The sequence below is a fragment of the Cimex lectularius genome, unplaced genomic scaffold, assembly GCF_000648675.2.
Source record: "Cimex lectularius strain Harlan isolate CLEC.00 unplaced genomic scaffold, Clec_2.1 scaffold73, whole genome shotgun sequence".
Taxonomy (NCBI): domain Eukaryota; kingdom Metazoa; phylum Arthropoda; class Insecta; order Hemiptera; family Cimicidae; genus Cimex; species Cimex lectularius.
In genome coordinates, this window is record NW_019392632.1 from 1,541,160 (window position 1) to 1,566,647 (window position 25,488).

At 31.6% G+C, this 25,488-nt stretch overlaps 4 protein-coding genes across 11 annotated transcripts; 2 read left to right on the top strand and 2 right to left on the bottom strand.

Annotated features, from left to right (window-relative positions):
* Positions 1-42: 42 nt before the first annotated feature.
* On the bottom strand, positions 43-2,156 carry LOC106662724. Its single transcript, XM_014386968.2, has 3 exons — positions 1,889-2,156; positions 1,475-1,747; positions 43-529 (listed from the first exon to the last, which is right to left on the bottom strand). The coding sequence occupies exons 1-3, from the start codon at positions 2,008-2,010 to the stop codon at positions 112-114; spliced, it is 813 nt and encodes a 270-aa protein (XP_014242454.1). The 5' UTR covers positions 2,011-2,156; the 3' UTR covers positions 43-111.
* Positions 543-7,286, top strand: LOC106662722 (organic cation transporter protein-like). 3 transcript variants are annotated; one of them, XM_024230521.1, is made up of 11 exons: positions 543-969; positions 4,425-4,601; positions 4,656-4,872; positions 4,933-5,039; positions 5,094-5,417; positions 5,480-5,633; positions 5,690-5,775; positions 6,045-6,259; positions 6,319-6,500; positions 6,573-6,711; positions 6,769-7,286. In XM_024230521.1, exons 2-11 carry the CDS (start codon positions 4,459-4,461, stop codon positions 6,828-6,830), a joined length of 1,629 nt encoding a protein of 542 aa, XP_024086289.1. In that variant the 5' UTR covers positions 543-969; positions 4,425-4,458; the 3' UTR covers positions 6,831-7,286. The 3 variants fall into 3 exon arrangements, with proteins under 3 accessions (XP_024086289.1, XP_024086293.1, XP_014242450.1); XM_024230525.1 differs by having other exon boundaries at positions 6,573-6,705; XM_014386964.2 differs by lacking the exon at positions 543-969 and adding an exon at positions 2,259-2,516.
* On the bottom strand, positions 6,840-13,386 carry LOC106662723 (ubiquinone biosynthesis O-methyltransferase, mitochondrial). 2 transcript variants are annotated; one of them, XM_014386966.1, is made up of 8 exons: positions 13,263-13,386; positions 10,970-11,113; positions 10,787-10,913; positions 10,466-10,705; positions 10,251-10,410; positions 8,935-9,073; positions 7,127-7,230; positions 6,840-7,062 (listed from the first exon to the last, which is right to left on the bottom strand). In XM_014386966.1, the coding sequence occupies exons 1-6, from the start codon at positions 13,313-13,315 to the stop codon at positions 8,952-8,954; spliced, it is 846 nt and encodes a 281-aa protein (XP_014242452.1). In that variant the 5' UTR covers positions 13,316-13,386; the 3' UTR covers positions 6,840-7,062; positions 7,127-7,230; positions 8,935-8,951. The 2 variants fall into 2 exon arrangements, with proteins under 2 accessions (XP_014242452.1, XP_014242453.1); XM_014386967.2 differs by lacking the exon at positions 13,263-13,386 and adding an exon at positions 11,186-11,296.
* Positions 13,387-13,566: 180 nt separating this feature from the next.
* Positions 13,567-25,463, top strand: LOC106662820 (DNA polymerase zeta catalytic subunit). Of its 5 annotated transcripts, none has more exons than XR_001339964.2 (24): positions 13,567-13,862; positions 16,106-16,292; positions 16,351-16,673; positions 16,732-16,907; positions 17,104-17,215; positions 17,281-17,838; positions 17,900-17,930; positions 18,292-18,958; positions 19,272-19,397; positions 19,462-19,612; positions 19,681-19,823; positions 19,896-20,075; positions 20,145-20,263; positions 20,318-20,459; positions 21,268-21,398; positions 21,468-21,581; positions 21,637-21,808; positions 22,435-22,578; positions 22,638-22,886; positions 22,952-23,065; positions 23,449-23,634; positions 23,700-23,927; positions 24,049-24,277; positions 25,053-25,147. XR_001339964.2 is itself a non-coding variant. In XM_024230563.1 (24 exons), exons 1-24 carry the CDS (start codon positions 13,724-13,726, stop codon positions 25,082-25,084), a joined length of 4,665 nt encoding a protein of 1,554 aa, XP_024086331.1. In that variant the 5' UTR covers positions 13,567-13,723; the 3' UTR covers positions 25,085-25,463. The 5 variants fall into 5 exon arrangements, 4 of the variants coding, with proteins under 4 accessions (XP_024086331.1, XP_014242680.1, XP_014242682.1 ...); XM_024230563.1 differs by having other exon boundaries at positions 23,449-23,639; positions 24,049-24,284; positions 25,053-25,463; XM_014387194.2 differs by having other exon boundaries at positions 23,449-23,639; positions 25,053-25,235.
* The last annotated feature ends 25 nt before the right edge of the window (positions 25,464-25,488 follow it).

Sequence of the window (25,488 nt, forward strand, 5' to 3'; positions counted from 1 at the left end):
TCAGAAATGTTCATGGTCCGTGTTTTAATAAATAAAAAATAATAAAAGAATAATTTTCATTTTATTTACAGGCAGTTTAAATAGTAATAAAGAAATAAAATGAGTAGTTAATCATAAGCCTTCTTCTTCGTCTTCGTTTTCTTCCTCACTATCTACAATTTGTACCTCTCTGTAGACTTTCAGCCCGTCTTCATCGGGCATCTTAGTGCCGATTAAGTATGTCCTGTCTTTTAGGCGTTCTGCAGCATGTTTCAACTGTATCTCTTTCAGATGCTTTGCCTGCTCCAGTTGAATTTTGAGCGAGTCCTCAAGAGAGACTTCTTTTGATGATCCGAACTTTGATGGGGGACCAGCTGCGGCAGAAAGGTCTCTTAACTTGTCCTTTGACATTTCTTTAACTTTATTTAATGTCTTGTGTGGCAGGAACTTAATTGGAGGTTCAATCTTATGTACTTTATTACAGAGGTTAATGGCGTAGGCATCCTGAATGTCTTGTTCAGAAATATCAGGTTCTGGGTCATCATCAGACCTAGCATAAATTTTTATATTAATTAAAATTGAATTAAATAAATAAAAGATCACATCATTAAATGCCTGCTTTTTAAATAATTTTTATGAAATTTTGTAAATTACACTGCATTTAACTTGTGCTTTTTGTTGGAATAGTTAGGCAATCCATTAAATTCAATAGCCTAATAATTTTTCCAATTAAAAATGATTATAAACAAATAATAATGTAAAGAAAATGTTTTGTTCTCTTCTTACAGGATGTAATAAAAATGTTTTGCTCTTTTTTGATTTGCGTGACTAAGACAACAAACTCCAAAAACCACATCCAGTTGGTTTCATTAACATCAAATAATTAATAATTGGAGATGAAAAATTACTTTATGCAACACCTCACCATTTACCATAATGAGTTTATACAGAAACGAGATTGATCATATCTCAAGGATGAATGAATAAGAAGTAAGTAATGTTTAAACAATTTTTTTACCAAAACATAAATTGCTTTTGGAAACACTGGTGTGGTCTGTGGTAGCATTGATTTACTCTTATAATACAGGTCTGACTATTTCCATGTATGTCAGATATATTTCATCTCTCCATCTTCAGTGGTTGATATATTTCTTCCCATGCGTATATCCTTGTAACATTTAAAATGTAAATATAGCATAACAAACAAGTGAGAATGGGCAGATAGGTGATGTCAAATTGTGTGTTAATCACCTCATTTATTGTCTAACAATGTTTCAATAAAATTTATGCCCATTTTGTAATACTTAAAACTGTTATAATATGTAAAAATAACATACACACAAGGAAATGAACATACAAACCACTGAAGGAAACGACGACAAACACAACTAATGTAAATAAAAAGACCAGGATGATCTGAGGCCATCAAGCATACACAAACTATTATATTTATTTTGTATTCTGGTACAATTTAATTTGAACTGCCACTACTTACTTTGAGCATATAATCTTTTGGTGAAAAGTTGTACCGGAATGGGTTGCAAGAATCTTCAAAGGATCGTTTTCGTCTTCAGGTTGTAATTTACTTTCAGACTGACTACTGAGCTTTCCAGTCCACTCGATTTCTTGTATGTCGGCACGGATAGACAATCCTGCCATGACATCACTGATGTCGGCAATGTCGTTTCGTTTTTTGAGTTCATCCTCAATTTCCTTTTTGAAGCTGAGTAACTTCACTCCTTTATCTGGGAGCTTTAACAATGTTGATCTGGAATTAAGGGCCTGTTAGACAATTTAGCTTTTATAAACATAATAAACCTTTATATGCAAAACAAATTTAAATGCTCAAAAGATATTGAGTATGACTTTTTTGCTTTCTCTGTGAGGAAAAGCAATCAACGTAACTCACTTGTTGGATGCTATTTTGTTCTGCCTATCCAATAAATCCAAAAGCCTACATTTCGGCAATTCAGTTATATCAACATGGTTTTCGTTTTTTCTTTCTTTAAGGCTTTTTGAAAGCAACGACATTTCAACTTACATTTAGCAGTTAATTATAATAACAATTTTAAACAAAATAAAATTGCAAATTCAGTTTGCAACATGGGAATTATTTCTTCATTAGTGTTCATACTGTTTGGTGCATGTATACCATGCAAGTTAACGATAACAATTGTAACAGCAATTGTTAACTTCTGCTTTCATGCCTCCTAGACACGACAGAAAGCGCTGTTTGTGAAGACAAGTTACTTCCCTCCCTTATCCAAAAATCTTCCATAAGTTGATCCAAACTGATGTAGATTGTAATTCAGAGTAGAAAATAATCTTTCTTACCTAGCAGAACGAAAAGAGAACAATAAAGTTTCAGCCTCCAGGTCACACCTTTCACACCACATTGAACAATCCACTTAATCAGTTCTTCTCTTCTCGAGTATTTGCCTTGGCCCTAAACTCCAAAAAAGACAGCACTCCAGTCACTAATGACATCTCTGTATGGACGTGGAAGCATCTAGCTAAAATGTTCGCATTGGATATTGGTAATTAATTTTATGAATGTTAGCACCTTTCAAGTCAGATAAGGCAACATTTTATCATAGGAGTACTTCGAGGAAAATGTCCTCCAAGGCCTTCTTTCTTTGGGCCCACTGGTGACCAAAGTCTCCCTTTCTTTCATTGACCTAACAAATATATTGTGTAATTGATCCTTTTCTTTTTACAAACAATGAAAAGTGCACTACCCTTAACACTTTCTGGGTTCCTTTTTACTTATTTCTTTAGGTGTATTTATTGTTTTATTGAAGAGGCTTTCCATGTTAATATTTTGCAGTAAAAAGAGGACATCCTGCAACGTTTCCACTTCTTCATAATGAAGTTGGCATATTTCTGGACATTTTTTACATGGTAATTAAATGGACAATGACCAGTATAGAGGCCTTTATTTTCCTTTATTCTTGTTTTTTCCTGGTTTAGATGTTGATGAACTTTTTGGATATTTTATACTGTTGAATTCATGCAGTGTGTGATCAATTTTTTCAACATCCAATTTGCAGTTATAGCTCAAAGGATGTGAGGACTGCCTTTGCCAGTTTATCGATATGTTCATTGTCTTCAATCTCTTGTATCCTGGTCCCCAAATCAGAGTTACCTGATTAAGTTTTTTTTCCAAGAGCTGGAGATATGGTAGGCATTCCCAGACCAGCTTTGAGTTGGAGGTGGAGGTGTTTTAAGGCCTTCAGTGCTGGTTGGCTGTTTGAGAATATGTACATTTGTGCACGTTTTAATACTTTTTTTAAGTATTTATTTTGCACACAATTGCTTGAATTTCAGCTTGGAAAATAGATGGTATAATGTGGGTATAAAGAGTCAAAGCTCCCTCAACTCAGACTCCACTTGGCTGTGCTCAAATGGCTTTAAAATTTATCTGAAAGAAAAAAAATTATATAATTAAATTTCTAGAAGAAAACACCACCTGACTATACAAATATGAATTTATCAATCTTTGTATCATTCACTGTCCTACGTTCTACCTATATTGGTGCTTCTAAAACATAAATTGGTGCGGGAGCTTCCTTTATAGGCAATTACAGAAGGTTCATGAATGCTCTTCCAGCATTTTACTGCTGAGGATAAATAGTAATCTAATTTGAAGAAACTATTTTATTTTCAGGAAATTGGCTTTTAAAACATATTGAGACATTGTTATACTTATACTTAATATGTGCCAAATGTTTTTAGAAACTGTTGTATACAATCTACTATTATAGTTTGTTAAGAGACATATTTGCACAAAATAGTTTTTAATTTTTGGGAAAAAACTTATTTGGGACCCAAGGGTATAAGGGGATCCCCAAAGGGTTGTAGTGCCAGAAAATAGAAGATTTTTGAATTACCAGTTTATATCTTATTGTGGAATATTATTATGATTTTTTTTTAAAGTCAAATCAACAAGGATTATTTTCACATTGAGCAAATTATATCTAAAAAAGTATCACAAAACAAATATAATTAAGCACAGACAATAAAATTAAGATCAGCCTGAAATCAAATAAAGTAAAAGAATAAACCTTACATTTACAAAATTAATTATTTAAATAGGATTAAGCTCTCCCGAATAAAAAGGTCCTCGTGTTCTAATTTCTCAGCCAGTTTTGGTTTTACAAGAGCACTGTGGATGGGGAAATGTCATAATCTTGAATATAGCTCCAATTATTATTATAAATGTACTTTTGTTAAACATTTAATTTTGAACTGATTTGTAAACACAACCCTAGAGTTTAGTTTGACTTCTTGCTAAAGAGATAATCATTTTTTGCTTAAAACTATTGCAAAAAAAATGGTGGTCAAATTGAATAATCATTTGCCAAGGGTATTGAGTCAAATTATGTTGTTGAGTGCGTGTCATCCTGTGATGATTGCTGGTGAGCCTAAACTGTTCTTTTGTGTAGTCTGACTTTCAAGGCTTCGAAGTTGTGATTCAGAATGGATTTAGAATGCATTATAAAAGAACTGGGCCAATTCAACAGATACCAGGTTTACATATTTTTATTGCTATTTGCCTCTGTGACGTTCAACACATTTTATTCAGTAAGTTATATATTTACTGCAGGCGATTTGAACTACAGGTAATAAACTGATAAAAAGTAAAAATCATTTAGTATATGTTTGAATGTTTTGAGATGTTTTGTGGAGGATTGCGATAATAAGACGACTCCCGTCTTCGAGCAACAGTGGCTTAAAAATGCCATACCATTTAAAAATGATAAATTTTCTAAATGTCAATCTTACATTCGTTTTAATGAGACATTTGAAAGCTGCTTTACTTTCAACAAAGAGGAGACTGAAAAGTGCAATAATTTTGTCTTTCAAACAAATGAGAAAACTATTGCTAATGAGGTATACAAAATTGAATTTTTTTCATTACGATCAAGATAATTATATTTTTCTTTCTTTTAGTTTAATTTACTCTGTGGTGAGAATCATTGGAAACTGACATTGGTTGGGACGATTAACAATATTGGCCAGTTTATTGGAATGCCTCTTGCAGGAATTTTTTCAGACAAGTAATTTTTATTTATTTGAAAGTTGGATTTCGAGTTAATAATTTGGATTTAAAGATGTGGCAGAAAGACAACACTAACGACTATGCTATTGCTATCAACTGTTATGGGAATCCTGAGGTCATTTTCTCCTACATACTATGTCTTCCTCTTCTTAGAGATGATGGATGCCATTGTTGCAAGTGGCTGTTACAGCGCTTCCTTCATTCTAGGAATGGAGATTATCAGTTATAAAAAAAGGGTCTTTGGAAGTATTTTACTATGCTGCTGTTACACAGTTGGAGAAGTTATTCTTGGCCTGACAGCCTGGGCCATCCCCGACTGGCGGATTTATTTACGAATCCTGTACATTCCTGGGCTTTTATTTGTATTTTACATATGGTAAATTTACTTAGGATTTAATTTTTTGTGACAATTTTGGTTATTTTTTGATATCTTAAAAGGATAGTACCAGAATCCATCCGTTGGCTTTACACACAGAATAGGTTTTTAGAAATGCGAAAGATTATCGATAAAATTGCAATTGTTAATGGGAAAACATTGTCAAAAAGTAATATACAAAAGCTGGATTCTTTAGGAACTGAAAACAAAATCGAGGTGATTATATATACATGCTAAAAACTATTTTATTAATAAAGCTAAAAACATTTCAGGAAGATTCAGAAGAAAAACACATTTGGAAGACGATATCAAAATCGAAAACAATTAAAACTCGTCTATTAGTCTCCTCATTTGTTTGGTAGGTGTAAAAAATTATAACTTTAGAATAAATTTAATTTAAAAAAATTTAGTATCACAGTTAATTATTTAAAAAATAATTAAACCTGTAAGGAATTAAATACACTTTTAAATAATAATTGCATTTTTAATCCAGTTTTGTCTTGAATTATTTAATTTTTTTTTTAAATGAAATATTATATTAAAAAGGAGAGGAATGATGAATATAAATAGTTTAATATAATTTATATAAATAACTAAATCTTATATTAGAAAACAACTTTGTTTCAGGATTACCCATACTTTTGTGTTCTATGGCCTGTCGCTTAATTCTGTCTCTGTAGCTGGGAACAAATATGCTAATTTCATACTTGTTAGTTTAGTAGAAATACCAGGATATGTGGTAACGCTGTTTGTGTTGGACTTATTCGGTCGAAGGGTCTCCAATGCATTATTTTTATTTATTAGTGCACTGTCATGCTTTGGATTCTGTTTTCTTTCGGAGGGTAATATATTACAATTGTAATATTGTACAGGGTTTATTTTTGTTTTGTTTTAATTTTAGAAAAAGTAAATGGAAGATTGATACTTTTTCTGCTAGGAAAGTGTTCCATTACAGCTTCATTTAATGTTCTATACATTTTTACATCTGAAATGTACCCTACAAAATTACGCCACTCTTTACTTGGTATCTGCTCGATGTTCGGCAGAATCGGTTCAATGGCTGCACCCCAGACACCATTATTGGTACATATTTTATTGAAGATTAGCATTTGACCTTTTGTGTCCTTGTACATTGTACATATTTATGTTTTACAGAGTAAATATGTTAATCCTATTTTGATATTTGGTACCATGTCAGTTTTATCTGGATTTTGTTGCATTTATTTCCCTGAGACTGCAAATACCAAACTTCCAGACAGCTTGGAAGAAGCAGAAAACATAGATAAATGTAAAGGTGATTAAGATTAGTTATAAGCATAATCAATATAAAAATAATGTATTGCAATTGCAGATCTACAGAAGAAAGCTGTTGTTATGTTAAATGATAAAAGTGGAAGGAGTGAAGACAGCTAAATAAAACAGTTACAACTTTAAATTATTTAATTTCAGTCTTTATACATTTATGGACATGATACTGCCCCTTTAAATTAATATTTTGGCTTACAATTTAAAATTTTCATTGATTTTTGTCAACACATTCAACATTGTACCACCAGTCGCAAACAAGAAAGTCCTGGCTGAAGAGAGTCCCATTTGGACACGACATCGGCTCAACAACGCCATGCTCTGTACAAATGTAGAATGTCTACAACAACAACAACAAAAAGTTCATTCATGTGTTAAAATTATAAACACAACAAATTACATACTTGACAGCCGTTTGATACGTCAGCAATATAGCCAAGGTGGTTTCTACAAACATTTTTTGAAGTCTTGCTTTGTCTCAATACTTCCGGCATTGGTGTTGTATCTTCTGGAAACAAAAAAATGAACACAAAAAAACATTAAATAAATTTTAATTAAAATGTTTTTTTTTCTTTTGTAATTATTCCTAGCACATGACATCTTTACTTGTGATGTTTTTAAATCACATATAATTTGTATGTGTAGTTGTATATGTGTGTATGTGTGCAACTATCCTAACCCTTTCAACAATTTATTTAATTACAAAATGCCAACAAACATTTTTTTAAAGTTAAGATCATATTGTTTAAATTGTGGAAAGTCAAACAAAAAGAGAAAAAAATTTACAAGTCAATATAGATTTTATTCACAATTTTTATTTTTATTTGCTATTTATATATANAATTGTTCAGCTCATTTAGGCTGGAATATTAATATTCAAACTTAATTACAACATTCTCTCGAAAAAAGGTTATATTTATATATATTGTGAGATATTAAGTCAACCATGTGCAAATTTTAAGGTTTTTAGTTTTTTATTTTTCATATAGGCAGTGAATATAATATGTGAAATGCTCTGTTAATTTACAATAGGCTTTTAAGTTTAAAAATTTTTTAAAAAATAAAAAAAACATTTAAAATTAACTAGTAAACTTACCTCACTATTAATCAAATAAATGTTTTACATACCATTTTCATAATCATAATATATTTCACCACTGTTCTTCATTTCATTGCCGATCAAAATTTGGTTTCTGAAATCTCCAGTTTCTTGCGCAACCAAGGTTTTATTATCCAGAGTTTCATTTCTGACGGGAGTCTGTTCAAACAAGGAATCGTTGACCTTAGAGGTTGTCACTTTCTCATAGGCCTCAGTAAAGTTATAACTTGGAATTTCTGTGGAGAAATCCACAGAATCAAACAAATCAGAGACGAAAAAGGCTAATTGTACATGATTAAGAAATTCCGGCTTCCTAGTGGGCAGTGGCAGAGAATTATTTTCCATTTCCTCTGACAACTCCTTTTGGCTTAAGTAAGGAGGCAGTAGGTAGTCAAAAGGTGGCTGGATCAAATCATTCAAGGGGCTTTTCTGAAAATCTTCTGTTGTTGATTGAAGCGTATTGTTTAATGATGAAACTTGAATTAAAAAAGGAGCTTCAGTAAGTGTGCTAAATTCCGCCCGCACTTCAAAAGGTGGTAAAAGAATGATTGGTGGCTTGTTCTGAACAACTTTTGTACTATGCCGGTGTCTACTTTGGCTTGATTTTGCCCTTCTGGCAAAAGACCGTGTCACATTTGCACTGGAGACAGCAATAATGTGGTTAAAGTCGGCCAGAACGATCAACAAGAACACAATAGATATAAAAAGTCTAGACATTTTAAACGTGTGAAGACAAGAAAAGTCGAAGAGAGACTGAAGAATATTTCCATTGAAGAAGCTTGATGTGAAAGATTACAATAGAAGTAGGTGAAGGATACATCTCAAGTCATACTGACATCTATCTTCCATTCAAGTTTTTAAGTTTAAATATCATTAATTATTATAATCTAATGCATACATGTTTAATTTAAGATTTAAGAATAAGCTTAAAATAATTATGTTAAAGGTAATAACAAATTAATAAAACAAAATTAAACCTCTATTCTGAAAGTGATGTGCACAAGCTATGAAGCATGTAATGTGTTCCATTGTTCAAGAAATTGTGAAATAGAAGCTATTCTTCTCCTTTAGTCGGAAATGTAAATTCATGCCATGCACTTAACTTCCTCTCACCTTTTATATCGATCTTTCTATTTTCGGAAACGTTTCAAAGAGTGAAGAGCGTAATTAATCGATGTATTATTACACCACTTCCAAGTATTAAGGCCAGGGATGTAAAGCATTCCATGAACCATAACTGTATAAAAACCAACTGCAAAACAAAACAGCAATTAATTACAAACAATGTTTATTATAATTACATTAAAAGGTAAAGAAAAGTGAGATAAGAGATCTTGAAGACTGTGGGAAAAATAATTTTTCACACACTGCTCAGGTTGAAAAATATAATTACTGTCATATCAAAGGCTGAGAGTGTCTTTGTTAATATAATCCTTACAATTGAAATAAACATTAATTTTTTAAACATAAAAATTGTTATCTTCTTTGTAACTACTTTTTTCCTAAAATTAATGTTTTTAACAACAATTGATTAAGGCTTTTAGTTGAGATAAAAAAGTCAATGGCACGAGCGGGATTCGAACACATTTTTTTTTTTTTGTAATTATTCCTAGCACATGACATCTTTACTTGTGATGTTTTTAAATCACATATAATTTGTATGTGTGTGTATGCATATAGAATGTGCAACTATCCTAACCCTTTCAACAATTTATTTAATTACAAAATGCCAACAAACATTTTTTTAAAGTTAAAATCATATTTAAAGTTCAAATTGTGGAAAGTCAAACAATGGAAATGAAAAATGGCCAAAAGGAGGGAAAATTCAAAAGGTGGGGTTGAGATGGGAAGTTAGTGTCTGAGTGGATCGAGATCACGATAGCTCAAGTGGTAGAGCAGCGGCGTATCTAGCCGAAGATCGTGGGTTCGAATCCCGCTTGTGCCATTGACTTTTTTATCTCAATTAAAAACCTTAATTAATTGTATTATATTAAATGGTCAAGTGGATCACGAAATTAGTGAATTTAATGATTTAAAATGAAGTATACTTCACTAAAGCTCTCCGTGGCCATTTCATTTGTCGTCGAGAATCCAATCCGATTACACGACATTTGAAAAATGGCAAAAAGGAGGGAAAATTCAAAAAGGTGGGGTTGAGATGGGAAGTTAGTGTTCAAGTGGATCGATGTCACGATAGCTCAAGTGGTAGAGCAGCGGCGTATCTAGCCAAAGATCGTGGGTTCGAATCCCGCTCGTGCCATTGACTTTTTTATCTCAACTAAAAACCTTAATTAATTGTAATATATTAATTGGTCAAGCAGACCATGAAATTAGTGAATTTAATGAGTTTTTAACATATTTATTACTGTACTTTTTTAAGTTACCATAAAATGATTACAATATATAACAGAACAAATATAAACATTAACCTTCTTCGAGTTTCTTAGTTAAATCATTGGCTGATATAAATTTATCCCAATCGTGAATACCAGGTGGTAAAAGGTTTAGAAGTTGCTCTGCAACCACGATGGCTCCGAGCCATGAGGCAAATGTCTGACTAATAGTTGTTGTAAATAAGGATCCACCAGGCTAAAAAAAAACAAATATGTATAATGTGAAGGAGTAACAATCATTTTTTACCTACCTTTAAAATTTTATGTATAGCTTTTAAGAAAAGGTCTTTGTTTGTCACATGTTCGATAACTTCAGAAATAACAACAACGTCAAAAACTTCCTTGTTCGTTTCGGAAAAATCTTCGATATTAGAGCAAACGTAATCCAAGGTGTCAGTTTGTAAATTGAATTTTGAATATTTCTTGGCACAATCAATTAGTTCCTGAGAGGCATCAAGCCCAACTACATCACCTCCCAGACGAGCCAAAGGCTTTAAAACAAAAAAGTTTTAAAAAAATGTATATATTATTATTTGTTTGCACAGAATGTAAAAGTAATTTAAGGTACTAACAAGAGTGAGAATACCTCCACCACAACCGACATCCAATATTTTAAAACCTTTAAGACAATCTACTTTTTCTTCTGCTATCGCACTCACTTTATAAGCATTGTTCAAGCCATTTTTTATGAATGGAATCCTTAAAAATAGGCAACTTACATTATTTAATGAAATAAATAAAAAAAATTATTTTACCTTAGGCGATTCATTGAATGAAGTGCTTTCATTGGCCCGTCCTCATTCCACCATTCCTCAGCAAACTTGACATGTTGTTCAATTTCATTTTTATCGACAGTTGAAGATACTTTGAGACCCTCTTCATTGACTTGTGTTCGACTACTGCAAATCAATGAATTAATATAAGTCATTTTTAATATGTAGGAAAAAGTAAATTAAAATGCTGCTACAAACCAAATAATCATGTATTAAGACAATGTTAAAAAACTTATGATTTGTAAATTGAGTGGTAGTTTCTGATGGGACTGATAAATTGGCCAAGGCCTTCTATTGACCCTAAACCCTTTTGTAGCATACAAAACTGCAAAAATTGTGGATTCATCAGACATCAAAATAAGCCCTCTGTTCATCAAAGGGGCTATCGCAGAAATAAACCACAGAACTACTAAATCCAGGAGGTATTAGGACTACAATAAAAGTTGGACTGCTCTCTTCAACCGAGTCCTCTTGGTAAGGTTTAGTTTTATTCCTTAATAAATTGGGCTTAGTCAAGTAATATAAGTAAATTGCGTGCTCATCTTCAATCATCCTAGTCTGCCAATTTTTGCTGGTTTGCAGATGCAATTCACCATCTTCAGTGGTGTGAGCATGTCTTTTTTTATAGATTTTAATAGTCGTACTAAAACAGTAAAAATAGGAAGATCAGGATTACTAGAGAAAATCAATACTTTGTCATATCTTGATTGCTATTTGTGGATTGTGGATAATATGAGCAAGCACACCAATAACATAATGTGAGTCTGAAGCTAAGATAGGTCTTTATCAACCAGGAGTATTATTTGGACCACTCTTCCCTGTCTTGAAGCACCAAGGGAATTGGATGAAGCTAACAGTATGATATACAAGTGGACTGAACATACAACAGGGTAGATACCGAGAAACTACACAAAATCCTTATGTTGTAAAAACAACATTATTATATACGATACGTAGCAATAAGAAGGGCTGTAAAAGGAACAAATAAAAAATACTGCATCAAACCTCTAAAGACAAACACTTTAAATAAATTAATTATTCTTTTTATGTAAGGTCTTGGTTGAGATGAAAAGTTAGTGTCATAAGCGGGATCCCACTCAACCAAGGACTTACATTGAAATAAGTAATTTGGTCAATTAGACCACTAAACATAAATATTTTAAATAAGATTAAAAATAAAAGCACAGGACATTTATTTAAATACTGATTAATATAAGCACAATTTTGAACACATATGTACATACAAACACTGAGGTTGGGCTCCAGAGGCTGACAACAGCTAGATCATTTCAGCCCTCATCGCAATCTCAATACAAACCCACTCACTATTAAATAAATTCTTTCCTATTTCCATACCATTCACTCAGTTAGGATGGTTGAGAGCTTGATATTCCTTCATCACCCTATATATATATAAAACCAATCTAACTGAGGGTTGGTAGAGTATTTAATATTCCACCATCGGCTTGCTCACACTAATAAATACACTGAAATGCGATGGAGTATTATATGCAGTAAAATAGACCTGTTTCATCTAAAAATTGGAACAGGGGACCCAAATACTTATTGCCGTGCTTAAGCGAAATTCTCATATTGAGTGACACTCCTACATGGGGCCAAGAAATGGGACCCTTCAATTATGTGGGACGTATCGAGCAACCTTTCTCTACTAACGTGACACATACACAGGTGTTGTGCCAAAAGTAAGCATCCATTTGTCAACTTTGCATTGTCTATTTTTAATCTTGAGCCTTCTTTGAGTCAAAACCTACAAGGGCTACATTTCGACAGTGCTCTTGAAATGTGAGAACTTCTCTTTCAACTATGCCACCTTCTTTTAATTGTTTTTTATTACATTTTTAGCGACAAAAAAATGAATTGCGATGGTCAGGTTTGGAGGCTGGGACATCTTGGTTTTAGCCACCAGACAAGAACCACAGATATGCCAAGATATTGCAATACTTGTGGTAACTATCCTACAAGAGTCCGACAAAAGGTTTGATGGAGGACCTGTCACGGACAGCCAGTAATCACACTGAGGGGTACAGACAAAATAAAGGAGAAAAACTATTTATTTAACTGTTTTCAAAATACAATTGTACAACCCTAATAGATTTTTTTAAAGCAATATCTGCGTTCTAATAATGTCCAAAATCTTGTTTTAGGTTCTGTTATTTCCATTTTTCTAATGGAAGACCAAATAATTATTCTAACTAATTTCCTATTTTATAAATATTGACTATAATTGAATATATAATTATATTAAACAGTGTACCTGAAATGTTTAATTAATCTTAAATTTAACGTCCTTATATTTTTAAACAACATAGTTTGATTATATTATAGTATAAGATAAGACAAATTCGCATCAGTGGTAGCTGGTAAAACCGAAGATTACCTTACGTAGTCGCACAAACACTTTTTTTTAACAAGTCGGAAAAAATATAATTACTTAATCTTTTACAAGTTTTGCTATATAAGAAAAAACTGTGATTTTTTAATAACAAACAACGATAATTTTAAATAAATGTCAATAAAGAAAATATTTTAATCTTTGTACTGTCTATAGTCCCTAGTGGAAGCATTGCAAGTTATCAGTTATCACAGAATTTGATTTTCTTGTTAAGTAACAAAATGCTGTTAGTCGCCAAATGTCACAAATTTGTGACTCGATATTTTAAGTGTTTTGTTTAATTTCACGGGAAACTTTTTTTTTGAAAATGCTCAGTACTAAAGATGCTGTCGGTAAAAATTGTCACTGTGGATTCCTATATGTCTACACCTGTGTTCGGCCTCGATCCAACTTATTCACAATTCAGAGGTGCAACTGTGGGCCAAGTGCCGGTGCTAAGGGTTTTCGGTATTACGAAGGATGGTATGTTTGTACTGACTTGCAAGCTTATAGCGCCTCTCTTTTTTGCTTTATGAAGAAACATTTCTTTGGTTGAAAATTCGTAAGAATGTGATTAATATACTAAGGCTATTGCTTTTCTGTAGTTCCATCTGTCCTTTTTCTTTCCTTACTCCAAAGGACATCATCATTATAGAATTACAGAGCCATATAAAACATTGTAAGTTCGCTGAATGTGGTCAAAAATAATTGACAAATTATTTTGGAATATTGCACTCCAACCCAGGCTTTTACCAACCATCATAGATGGGAAAAATTTCTGATAAAATTTTGAACAAACTGTATGGTTGAGACAGAAATAATAAATAATCTTGTCATGTTCACAAACATTTTGCTGGCATTTCTGATTATAATAGTAATAATAAATTCTTTATTAGAAGAGAAAAACCCAAATAAAATACATTCTTCATTATAAAATACTCATAGCCCTTGAGCCATCAGAGGGATTGTTGCTAGCAGAAAAATTAAAGAAGACAAGTAAAAGTAACACATTACAAATATATATAACTGTACATACAAACTGAGTGATTTATGTAAATACTATTTTAGGACACATAAGAATTAAGATTTATTGTGAATTTGAAAAAAAATTCAACAAGTTGTGTAAGAGGATTAACAGAAATAATTTCATTTTAAAAATTGAATTCCGTAATCAGGTTATACCTATAATTCCAGGTTGCTTCACAATATTTCCCTAAAGAGCCAACATCTTTTCTGTTCAGTCTCAGAATTCTTGAAATGTTAGTTTAACCCTATTAAAAAACAACAATCTATATTCTAGTAGTATAGAACATAAAACGAGGAAACGATACACGTCCTCGTCCACATCGCTATTACATAGTAGACAAATTTTTAAACCAACATTGAGTTGATATTTATTTAGATAAATTAGCTCCCCCTCTAACTTTTGTGAGACAGCTTAGAAAGATCATATCACATTTAAATTTTATTGATGGATTAATTAAGAATTATGTCTGCTTAAAAAAGGATGACGTGTGCTATTCCTCGCCCTTTGCCAAAACTCATTGTTTATTACAATTTTATATTTGTTTATTAAATGTGCTATCAATGTTTTGTCTCTGAAAACCTCATTATGTCCAAATTTACTTTTGCACAGAGACTTTTAATGTAATTATACCAGAATAATTTACTATTGATGATTTACTATGATTGGTTAGAATATTGGGGTGTCTATTGGCAGATTTAAACACTTATTTTTGTAATTTAAATTTAGTTAAAGATCAAACTCTAGATGGATAATATAATCTGGTTTATTTACTACTAAATTAAAGCATCTCTTTGCAAAGTATCTAAATATTATTTCAATGTTTTCATACTGTGCGCAATAATAAAGTATACCTGTGACACACTAGTGAAAATTTTAAGCTTAGGAGGGCAAAAGATTTTAGAATTTAATATTATCTTATTAAAAGCATGTAATGCAAATTTAGCATTATATCTTTCTCTTTGAAATACTGCTCTAATGATAATGATGAAGTTATATAATGCCTAAGTATTTGTAACTGTTAACTGTCTCATCCATTTCTGAAAATAACAATTTTCAATTTCTCTATATTAATCTCCAGATTCCATGAATCACACTAGCAGCTTAATGCAGAGATAATTTTTCTGCATATCAGATGAAAGCAAGATATGTGCATACAAGCATTCTTATCGTATCACCTCCTACTTTAATCCTGCTTTCTATATAAACGTGCAGATCATTAATAAAGCAAGTAAAAAGCAGTGGACTTAATAAGCATCCTTGCTTTACCATACTTGTACTTTTCCCATACTCCATTAAAGGAATCTGACAACCCGTCATGATACCAAACATAGGCTGAGGTTCCGGTATACAAACTTCCTGTACAATTAACTATCTTAGTTGGCATGCCTAACGTATACAATTTATAAAAAAGCACAAAATGATCAACACGATCAATGCAGCTTTCATACTTATCTTACTATTTTTAAGACAAAATAATTCATCTAACAGAAAAAAATTATTAGCTTTTATTAGTATACATTTAGAACTAGTATGATCACTTCAAAACTATTTTTATTAAAAATAAAAATTAAAAAACCTAGATTTACAACAATTTTATTCTCAACTGAAGATTATCAAACAATCAAGTTAAATGTTTATTTTGTATAGACAATGTCCATTCATTGTAGAAGCGATAATTTTAAATTTTTTTTTTTTTCAGGCGTGAAGGCATGTGTGCACATCCATCGAATATTTCCTTATATGTATATCCCAGTGGATGATGATGAGACCAATGTTGAAGGATTCATGCAGAGATTGTCAGAAGAGCTTGAAAGGCATATCAATAATCAGTCAAACGACAAATTAAATAAACAACATATTTTTAAAGTGCAACAAGTTTGTGGCATGTCAGTATTTTATATAATTCTAATGTATTATAGGTAATAATGAAAATAAATATTTCAGACCGTTTTATGGGTATCATTCCAGCCCAAAGTCTTTCCTTAAGATATTTTTCTATCGTCCATATGTAATAAAGAAAGCCGTTGAAATTCTTGAAAGTGGACTGATATTCAACAAACCGTTTCAACCATATGAAGCCCACTTGCCTTTCACCCTGCAATTTTTTATTGACTATAATCTTTATGGAATGAGTTTTTTGAATGTTTCAAAATATGTTGTTAGGATAGATAACAATTCTAGCACTGAAGTTCAGAGGAAAGAAAGTTACTGTGAACTTGAGCTTGATGTTTTAGGTGAAGATATTTTAAACCAAAAATTAACTGCAGGTATTTAATTTGTTTGAATAAACAATGAAAGTTGAGCTGATTGCCAAAATTAATGTAGACATTTCTTTGGACATGAATCCGGGTTTGGTGTATATGTGGGAAGAAGAGAAATCCAGGAGGAGGATGAAAGGTGACCTATCGCAGATTTCTTTGGTCAAATATGACAATCCAGTTTCCCCTTTCAGATCGAATATCGAGCTTCAACTTATTGCAAAACTTGTTCAGAGTTTAGAGGTAAAAGTTTCATGGTAAAATATTTTTCATTTTGACCTCCTTGGACTAAAAAATATTTATGCTCAGTCTAAAACAGGTGTTCTGTCAATATAAGAGTACAGTTTTTCTCAAATTTTTAAATTTAATTTTGAATATGTGATTTATTTCATAATTGTATTTTATTTAATTAATTTATTTTTTTGTACTGTTTGTTTAGAGACATTTAAAGCCAGTTCATGTAATAGACTCATTAGAGTTGACTAGTTCTGGTATGCTGGAAGCTTCTTTTATTGAAAACCATAGTCAAGATATGGATGTTAGTATGTTAGGTGAGTATATTAAATTGTCTTTAATTAAAATGTTTCATGTGGATTTTTGTTTTTTATTTTTCTAGTGGATTCTCAGGTTAAAAGTCTTTTGGAAATATGCAAACAAATGTGGGATGAAGAGGACGAATCACATACAAGTGAAAACCATAGGCCTGACGAAGACAGCATTTTAGGAACCCAGATCTTACCGGAACATAATCAAGATCAAGAGGAAGTAGAAGACGAAGAAATTGACCTGTCTCAACCATTAGATATATCAAGATCTGATGAAGACCTTTTTTCCGAGGACGAACAGGGACAATTCAATCCTCCTGCAGATTCTGGAAGTCCAGATTTGGAAAGACTTCTTTTTGTCGATGGCAATGCTGATGAAGAAGAGTCACCTAAGAAAAAAGCCTCACCGAAGAAAAGAAAAAAAATCGATCCTCAGAGATATAAACCTTTGGATATCATAATTCATAAATCTCCTATGAAACCATCTACAGAGACAATAGGGAGTCCTTTTCAAAACAGCGAGACAAAAGATAAATGCCAGAAGATAAAATTAAAAATGAGGCAAAAGCAGAAAGTTGACCTGAGAAAACAAATTGCTTTAAAAAATCCAGAAAATAAACTTATAATAGGTAATACAAAATGTGTGTTGTTCAAATGTACACTTTCAATTTGTATTTTTTAAATTTTTAGATGCTGTTTCAAAAATTAACCCACCTCTGCAGTAAGTTTTATTTGTCAATTGTTTTTAATTTTATTAAGCATGCAGCAATGTTATACAATAGCATGAAATTGTGATATAATGCACTTGATGGTTGGCTTGATTATCTCCGGTCATCCTGGTCTGCCTATTCACACTGGTTTGGTATATCTACTAAAACTTATAAAAAAAGACACAGAAAAATGAAGGAAAAACAGGAACATATAGAACAACTTCTGAAGATGACAAAATATGGAGATTGGTCTAACATGGTTAAAAAAAAAGTGAGGCCTGGCAAACAAGAACGATAGGAGGCAATCAACCTATAATTACATTTAAATAATGAATAATTATGTTTCAACTAAAAGTTACTCTTTTTTTTCAGTTTAGTAGATGAACGTAATGAAGGTGATATTGCTGTTCAACGGAAAATATATCAAGACCTAGATTCATCTACACATTTAGTAAAACAAAATATTCTAGAAATTAATGAAAATTCAGATGTAGAAATTGCTGAAGATAAATTTAATGTTTCTCAAACAAGTATCACTAGTTTTTACAATTCTTCTCAGAACTTTACACCAGATTGCAAAACACTTTCACCATTACAAAATCCACCAACAAGAAATGATGTTATCAACACGTTGAAAAATTATAATTTGCAAGAAATCCCACAGCATAAACCTTTTTATGGTTCGTTCATTGATAACAGCACATCAAAAGAAATCGGGCTGAGCAAAATTTCCATTTTGAACAAGTACAGTTTGGAAGAATTTTCCGGAACGTATGGGAGCTTGGAATTGACTCAAAGAGGCTTTATAAAATCAATATTTGGTGCTCACAGCTCTAGCAATGATTTTATTGGAACATTAACAACACAAAAAAGTGCTATTCTCACCACGCTCCAAAGCTCTCCAAACTTCAAGGATGCGCAGGCATGGTTACAGAAACAAATTTCTGATGGCGAAAGAATTTCAGAACCACTTACAGCTTGTCCAACCCACACAGATCAACAGGGCATTGAAGTCTCTCGGTGTTCTGGAGATTCGGAGGTATTTAAAAAAATGAAATTAGACTTTTCCTTATTAAATAAATAAAAAATAAAATAAGTAAATATTTACCAATTTAATATACTATAGTTATTTTTATGTTATCTAAATAAAATTGTTTAATTTAAAATCATGATTTTTTTATAATTTTGTATTATTACTTTTACTGGATTTCTTCTGTTCTGTATAATCATGCTTATAAGCTAATTAATTTTATTAATTAAATAAATTAATGATAATTGCTAATTAATTTTAATAATTAAATAAATTAATGATAATTGTTAATTAATTTTATTAATTATTAATTAAATTTAAGGTATACTCATCATTTGACTCTGAAACACTTAAAACTATAATTGATATAAGAAACAACAGCTGTGCCATTGAAGCATCTTCAGTGGAAAGTTTGGACCTGCAACCTGCAAAATCACTCACCAACACTGTAATTTTATTTACACTTACTTTTTTCAAATACTGTCAATGATTCTGTAAGATTACATTTTCAGTACACATATCTTACTCTATTTTGCTTGGAAATTCATGTTTTAACACGAGGGCTTTTAAATCCAGATCCTGAATATGATCAGGTTGCTGGAATATTTTTTACAATAACAAATGATGTCCCAGATAACATTAACATTGAACAAAATAAAACTGGTATGATTCTTTGAAAATTTTAGCTATTCTGCTAATTTCTGTTTCTTTTATTTATTTATTTTTTAAAGGAATCATCGTTTTATCTACTGAATCTAATATAAACATTACAGATGACACCTTTATATTTAAAGTTGAATCTGAGAAAGATATAATATTTAAATTAGTAGAACTTGTGCGAAAAGAAGACCCAGATATTTTAGTGGGATATGAAGTAAGATCATTTTACAACATACATTTTGTGTCAAGTTTATTGTATGTGATTGTGTATATATATTTTTTCAAGATCGAAAATTCATCTTGGGGATATGTCATCCAAAGAGCTTACTCGTTGGGAATAAATTTAATTTCAGATCTTGCAAGGGTGCAGAGTTTGACCACTAATGTTAGAACTGATGATCTCAACAGAGATTTGAAAATAACTGGCCGTGTTGTTCTCAGCGTTTGGAGGATGCTGAGACATGAAGTATGCTTTGCCAATTTATTAAATGGTTTAAACAATTTAAATTGTTGCTTTTTATCTTTATGATGCTAGATATCACTTATGAGTTACACATTTGAAAGTATGATGTATCATATTTTGGATACAAGGGTGCCAAAATATTCTTACCAGATGCTGACAAGTTGGTGGTCCCATTTTTCCAATAAGTACAAGTATGTCAAATATAATTAATTGATTTATGTTTATTGACACTTGACTTATTCAAGGGATTTGACTATTAATTATTACCTGACGAGAGTCAAAGGTGTCATCAAACTTCTCGAGTCACTTGATCTTATTGGACGAACCAGTGAACTTGCAAGTCTTTTTGGTATACAGTTTTTTGAAGTGCTCTCTAGAGGATCGCAAGTATGTATTTAACTGTAGTAAAAATGATGTTAGTTAATTGCTAAAACAATAGAATTGAATAACATACTTTATAGTTAGTTCACTGTCTCTTGTATTCTTACATTCACTAACATGTTCCAAACGTCCAAAGCAAATGAATATTAATTCATTAATTTAGAAGGCCATTGCATGTATTTATATAGATATATTTTGATTTTAGCACTATGTAAACCTTAACTTTGTTAGTTTGCTTAAAACATGATTTTATTACATAAGTATCTCTTCAGTATTTGATCTATGCAATAATCTGTATTTATGTCCTCACAGAATACTAAAACACATCTGACGGCTAAAGCCAATGTGAATAGATGGGGTTGATCATTGGTTCCTTGCCTTGTTAGACCTTAGTACAATGTTCAATGTCACTAAAATTTATATCCATTATATAAAAATGATAACCTTTAATACTTGAAAAAATACATTCACATGGATAAACAAACATTCCAACTACAATGACATGTCAAAACACAAAAGAATTGTTGAAATATCGTAATGTTTGGCTTTAAATATAATTGTAACTTTATCATCTTAATTGTTGATTATACATTAATTATAAACTAATCTTTATAATTAGTTATTTTGAGTGAGGTCAATATGAAAAATGTCATGAGCAGGTCTCAATCTCAATGTCGTGAGTTCAACTCCCTGACACTAATTTTTCATTTCAACCTCACTTTGCATAACTAATTAACAAAAGCCTTCTTTAAATTGAAGAAAACAATTCAAAGACAAAAACTATTCAAAATAAACTAAAAATTATATATTTTAGTTCAGAGTAGAATCAATGATGTTAAGATTGGCTAAGCCAATGAATTATGTCGCAATTTCTCCAAATATTCATCAAAGAGCTGCTATGAGAGCTCCAGCATCCCTTCCGTTAATCATGGAACCTCAGTCAAGGTATGTTGAAAATTAATTCCTGCTGTTTATCTATTCAGTTTTTTATTTTTTATTTTTTTAAATTTAAAGGTTGTATACCGACCCCGTGATAGTTCTTGATTTCCAAAGCCTGTATCCTTCTATGATGATTGCATATAATTATTGTTTCTCAACTTGCTTAGGCAGGGTGGATGAGATATTAGAGTAAGTAGTGTTAGTATATAATCAACACTGTAAAGATTAATTCTTATGGATTTAGAAAGGATGAAATTGTCTTTGGCTGTTCTAAATTGAAGCTGGACAAGAATGAGCTGTTGTCCCTTAAGGATCATATCCATGTTAGCCCAGCGGGGGTTGCATTCGTTGATAGTTCTGTACGAAAAGGCATACTGCCCAGGATGCTGGAGGAAATTCTTGAAACCAGATTAATGGTAAATGTTATTAACCATTGACCCTCAATTAGATTAGTTATATAACACATGTAGAGGGTGATGGAGGAATATCAACACCCTGAGTAAATGGTATGTAAATTAGAAAGTTTATATTTAGGTTTATGAATAGGTTTGGATCTGGAGACTGATTGTGTTGAAGCCTAAAGTGACCTATCTGTTGAGAGCCCCGTGGCTGGATGGATAAAACTGTCGTCTGGTTTTTGAAGCCTTCTGTTAATTTATTTTAAATTACACAGAAGCTGGAATTGCAGCGAGCTACGAGAATTGATAGGCTCAACTATTTGATCATTGGTTCATTGCCTTGTTAGACCTTAGTACTATGTTCAATGTCATTAAAATTTATACCCATTATATAAAAAGATAACCTTTAATACTTGAAAAAATACATTCACATGGATAAACAAACATTCCAACTACAATGACATGATTTGAGCTTATATAAATCCATAATCAGTAAAATCATTCTCAAAATGTTGAATGTTTAGCATGATTAAACAAAATTAATTATTTTATTACACTGAGAAAATAAAGCTATGCATGATTTGTTACTTTTTCTTCAAATAAAATTGTTTATATAATAACTAACTAACATTGATTTTCATTAGGTCAAAAAATCAATGGGGATGCATAAAAATGACAAGAAGCTGTACAAAGTCTTACATGCAAGGCAGCTCGGTCTAAAATTAATTGCAAATGTCACTTATGGATATACGTCTGCAAATTTCTCTGGGCGTATGCCTTGTATTGAGGTCTTAATAAAATAAATTAATTAAAATATCTACATTAAACTAAATGACAAAAACACTAGGTCGGTGACAGTGTTGTGAGCAAGGGAAGGGAAACGTTAGAACGAACAATTAAACTGGTACATGAGACAAAACGATGGGGCGCTGAAGTTGTGTACGGTGACACAGATTCCTTATTTGTCTTATGCCCTGGGAAAACAAGGGCAGAGGCCTTTCGCATTGGAGAAGAGATTGCTGATCTAGTCACCCAAAACAACCCAAAGCCTGTCAAACTTAAGCTTGAAAAAGTTTACCAACCTTCATTGCTTCAGGTAGTAAAATAATTTATAAAATTTGATTTACTGAATTTGAGTTTGTTTCTTGATTGCTTTTTTAGACGAAAAAGAGATATGCAGGCTATATGTTTGAAACAGCCAATCAAGAAAAGCCCAAGTTTGATGCTAAGGGAATAGAAACAGTTCGTAGAGATGGATGTATTGCAGTTAGCAAAGTAAGATCATAAGACTGTATGTGATTTTTTTATTAATTCTTAAATTATAATGTTCCAAATAAAATCTATATGACAATATCTATTTAAAGTTGAGACAATATATACATATTAATTGTCTCATAATATTCTTTCAATAGATGGGATATGTATATTTTCTACTTTATTAACTTGTGTTGGAAGCTCATTGTGGAATTTCTCTCCATACACTTTTTTCCATAACTTACGTCAACAGAGATTTCACACTTTACTCTGACAAAATAGTTTGTTGATCAAGCAACAAGTGATTTTTATATCAAGTGTCAAGGAACTTGCTGTTCACTATTCTGAACCTTATTTCCTGCTGCAGGTTGAAAACAATATTAAAATTATTAATTGTTTTTTAGATTTTGGAGAAGGCACTAAGAATACTTTTTGAAACATACGATGTCAGCAAAGTAAAAAATTATGTGTGCTCTCAACTGTTGAAAATTTCAAGTGGAAAATTGAGCATACAGGAGTTAACGTTTGCCCGGGAATTCCGTGGGATTAAGGGATATCAGCCAAATGCTTGTGTTCCTGCGATGAAGCTAGTAAAGTAAATTATTTTCAATTGTTAATAATAGGCATAACAACTCCAATAAACTTGTGTTTGTAGGGAATGGCTGTTGAAAGACCGAAGGGCTGAACCAAGAGTCGGAGAAAGGGTAGGCTATGTTGTAATATATGGACCACCTGGCGTTCCCATCATACGCCTTGTTCGTTCTCCACATGAGTTCATTTCAAATCCTTCACTTCAATTAAATGCTGAATATTACATTACAAAAGTAATACTGCCTCCTTTGCAACGATGTTTTACATTAATTGGAGCTGATGTATTTTCTTGGTAAGTATAAGTTATATGAGTAATTTATAATGAATACATTTTGGGATGGATACATATATATTATTTTTTAATTTAAGATTATATAAATATATATAATTTTTTTTATTTTTTTAAACTGTAGGTACACAGCTCAACCAAAGATTAAAAAATCTTCATATCCAACTGTTAAAATAGGAAAGAGTAAAAAGGAGACATTATCTCAGTATTTCAAGACTGTAAATTGCATCATTTGCAATGAACTCTGTACATCTGATATATGTTCCAAATGCCAAGATAATCCAAAACTTGTAACATCCAAGCTCTTTTCCGAGTGGGCTTCAGCCGAACGACGTGAGCATATGCTTCAAGAGGTAAGTAGTAAGTTCTATCGATCACACACTTTCAATAGGACTACCAACAATTTTATTGACTTTTATATAGAAATAAGCCATAAGAGATTTTACATACATGTACAGAATTGAGCCTATCACTTGCAGTCCAATGGCAATTCCACCTTTTGTGTAAATTACAATAAATTTACCCAGGTATGGTGTCCATCGACAGATTTCAGTCTTGTCTGTCTCACCGCCGAGGTTGGGCTCTAGGGGTTATTATCATATTCATTTTAACCCCCAGACCCACTCACACTCTCATTCATTCTTAAATACATTAATTTTTTAAATACCATTCACTCAGTGAGTGGTGGAGTACTTGATATTCAACTTACCCTCTACACTTATACAACTACTCTAATTGATGGTTGACGGGGTACTCAATATTCTGCCCTCTGTTACACATTCACAATAATAAATACATTCAATCTCAACATACACAAATAAACATGAGATATCTATATTGTACTATTGTATACTATAAAACAGACCTGTTTCCTCTAAAAATTGAAACAAATGACCCAGATATGCACTGCTGTGCTAATAAAGCACAATTTTCATATCAAGTGGCATTCTTACATGGTCTCTATATGGAGCCAAGGAATGGCATTCTTCAATTAAGCAACATAGATTTAACAACTTATCTTTATGTGCTAGACACTATGCAGGCTTTAGACCAAAAATAGTAATATAATAACAATAAAGAACAAACAAATAAACTATTTCAAGATTATTTATTATTAATTATTTTCAGATATGTGGCTCATGCTGTGGCAGAAAATATGAGTTAAAATGCACTTCACTTGATTGTCCAGTCTATTATTCGGTGGTCAGTTGCAATAAAAATGCAGAAAAAATTCAAATGATAAAAGATTTATTGCCGAACATGTTCTCGGCAACAAGTTTAGAACTAAGTTCAGTATGAAAATGTCTAATTTTTTTAATATTTAAAAGAAAAAACTTATTAAATGTAGTGTTCAGTTTTTCACTTATAACTGTAATGTCAACAACAATAATTGTTTTCTAATATGTGATTCAGGAATACATTGTAGCATTCTTCTTAATTACCCAGTGATAAATTGTAAAATAATACATTTACGATAATATATACACAATGAATTTGCTTTTATTTATTTATAATTAATTCAGTGATGAAATTGTATATTATATTTTTTTAAACAATACAATAA